The sequence below is a fragment of the Drosophila rhopaloa genome, unplaced genomic scaffold, assembly GCF_018152115.1.
Source record: "Drosophila rhopaloa isolate 14029-0021.01 unplaced genomic scaffold, ASM1815211v1 contig_2, whole genome shotgun sequence".
NCBI classification, from domain to species: domain Eukaryota; kingdom Metazoa; phylum Arthropoda; class Insecta; order Diptera; family Drosophilidae; genus Drosophila; species Drosophila rhopaloa.
This window is the reverse complement of record NW_025335083.1, coordinates 10,081,313-10,083,359: the sequence shown is the minus strand read 5'-3', so window position 1 is coordinate 10,083,359 and position 2,047 is coordinate 10,081,313. Positions and strand designations below refer to the sequence as shown.

At 34.0% G+C, this 2,047-nt stretch overlaps 1 protein-coding gene across 1 annotated transcript; it reads right to left on the bottom strand.

Moving 5' to 3' along the window:
* Positions 1–241: 241 nt before the first annotated feature.
* LOC108048388 lies at positions 242–1,686 on the bottom strand. Its single transcript, XM_017129029.2, has 3 exons — positions 1,357–1,686; positions 1,033–1,301; positions 242–969 (listed from the first exon to the last, which is right to left on the bottom strand). The coding sequence occupies exons 1-3, from the start codon at positions 1,670–1,672 to the stop codon at positions 307–309; spliced, it is 1,248 nt and encodes a 415-aa protein (XP_016984518.1). The 5' UTR covers positions 1,673–1,686; the 3' UTR covers positions 242–306.
* Between the last annotated feature and the right edge of the window lie 361 nt (positions 1,687–2,047).

Here is a 2,047-nt window from a genome sequence, read left to right as displayed (position 1 = left end):
TTTACTTTGTTTCATTTTTTAGAAACGCTGGATATGAACATCTCAATAACAACTAGTTTTGGCTATGTGGTATTTAAATATTTTTCAAAATTCAAGAATAAAGAATCAAAACGATTCTATGGAAGACATACATATTTACATTAGTATTATGTCATCGAAATTATCTTCTAATTTCTATCTAATTCAGTTTGTGAAAATCATTAAAATAACACTTTATAATGGTTTATCAATCTGTAAAAAGTTCATTGAAACGATGATAAACAACTTTAAGAGTTGAAACAATCTTTTATATAACATATAAATTTTCTAGGCATTTAAGTACTCATTCTCCATGAGGTAATCCACCAGTTCTTTGATGGGCGACATGATAGTCTCTTCGTAGCCAGGTTGAATTTCCATTACCCTAAGCAACAGTTCACTACGATCGCAGTTGAGATAGTAGTCGAATTTCTCTGGTTCTTCGGATCGCAATCTATTTGAAATACTGGGCGACATTTTGGTCTGAGGCTCGGTGAGGGCCCAAATAAGTAGGGCAGCCAATCGTGTTCGTTGGCATTCTTGCAGAAAGTTCTCCCTGGTAATGAGATTCTTATCCAAGCCCAAGCGAACGAGGTGAGATTCTAGGGATTTATGATAGTGCTCGAGGCACTCATCATATATCACATTCCTGACTTCAGCGGGGGCTACAATATATAATAGGAACAATACATCTAAGGTGGGCGAGCAGTACTTAGCTAGTTGAAAATCCACAATACAACAGGCATTAGGTAAAAGGGAAGAATCTTCTTTAAAACTGTACAGGATATTGCGATCCCATGTGTCTCGATGGCAAAGCACATTTCTTATAGTTTTTGAAGGTGCTACGAATTCTTCAGCTTTGGTTAAGAGATTATAAAGTTTATCTTGGATAAAGGTCTGTGCTTCCTTGGTTTGATATTGCGGATGACGGGCTGCCAAGAATACAATGGCCTGAACAATCATTATAAATTATTATAAATATATTATTAATATTTTATTTTCCAATTTACTAACCTTAAGTCCAGTGATGTACCACGAATTATCCGCATCCAAATGCAATTCTATAAGCACATCTTTGTAAAGTTCCTCTATATTTAAATGCTCTTTTTCCTCCCAAGCAATACTTGCAGCATGTAATTCAGATAAATGCTCTAAAACCAGTTTATAATGATCTATTGTATAGCTCTCTGAGGCCTTGAGATGTCTATAGTTTTGGGTTAGATCTTCTAAAACCAAAATATCATTCCGACTATAGTAGCATACGGGAAAAAGCTTCTTGGTTGCTGAATAAAATTTATAAATAACATTACTTGAAAGAAAAAATAAGGTTTTCTTTACCGTATTTTTGTATTTTGGGTAATAACTGACTGTAGACAGCAGATTCCTTATGAAAAACTCCTTTGCGTTCGCATTCTTTTCGCTGTGGCTCATTTTTGCGGGGTAAACTTTTAATAAAATAATGAAGGCAATATTTTTTCTTTTTTTCTATATCCTCCACATCCAGTTCGAACTTATAGTACTCTCCCATGTATCCCAATAGATCATTGGAACCTGCATCCAGCTGCGAGCTTAAGACTATCAGATTGGACTTGTTGTTTTCGGGAAGAGATCTCTGAGCTATTAGCAGACATTCCTCTAAGCTGAGTAGATCCATGGTTAAGAACTTAAAAGATGTTAACCGCTTCGCTTCTGAAAACTAATTGAATATATACTACAGAAGACCTCGAATATATCTTTTGTAAGATTTTCTCGGATAAGATATCAAAGTTATCTTAAAATATTAGATTATAGTTGCTTCTCTGCTTAATATCAACCAAGATAGCAGGATGTTGTTAATACACTAAAAAAACTCATAGAGAGAATAAAAATATGTGTCCTTTTGTATTTATAAAATTTGTGAATCGTCTTAGTGCCAACAACCTTATAAAAAATTGTATTTGGATCTATATAAAGGGCAAATTGGTCTAAAAAGTGAATATACCCTAAACATAACTAACAAAACACATCAAATTTCAGCGATAAGATAATC

Bases quoted from the DNA above. Each gene is read 5' to 3' on its own strand.
- LOC108048388 (XM_017129029.2), bottom strand. From the start codon at position 1,672: ATGGATCTACTCAGCTTAGAGGAATGTCTGCTAATAGCTCAGAGATCT. The intron at 1,302-1,356 runs GTAAAGAAAACC...AATTTTATTCAG, and splicing joins ACCCAAAATACAAAAATACG to CAACCAAGAAGCTTTTTCCC. The intron at 970-1,032 runs GTTAGTAAATTG...ATGATTGTTCAG, and splicing joins GGTACATCACTGGACTTAAG to GCCATTGTATTCTTGGCAGC.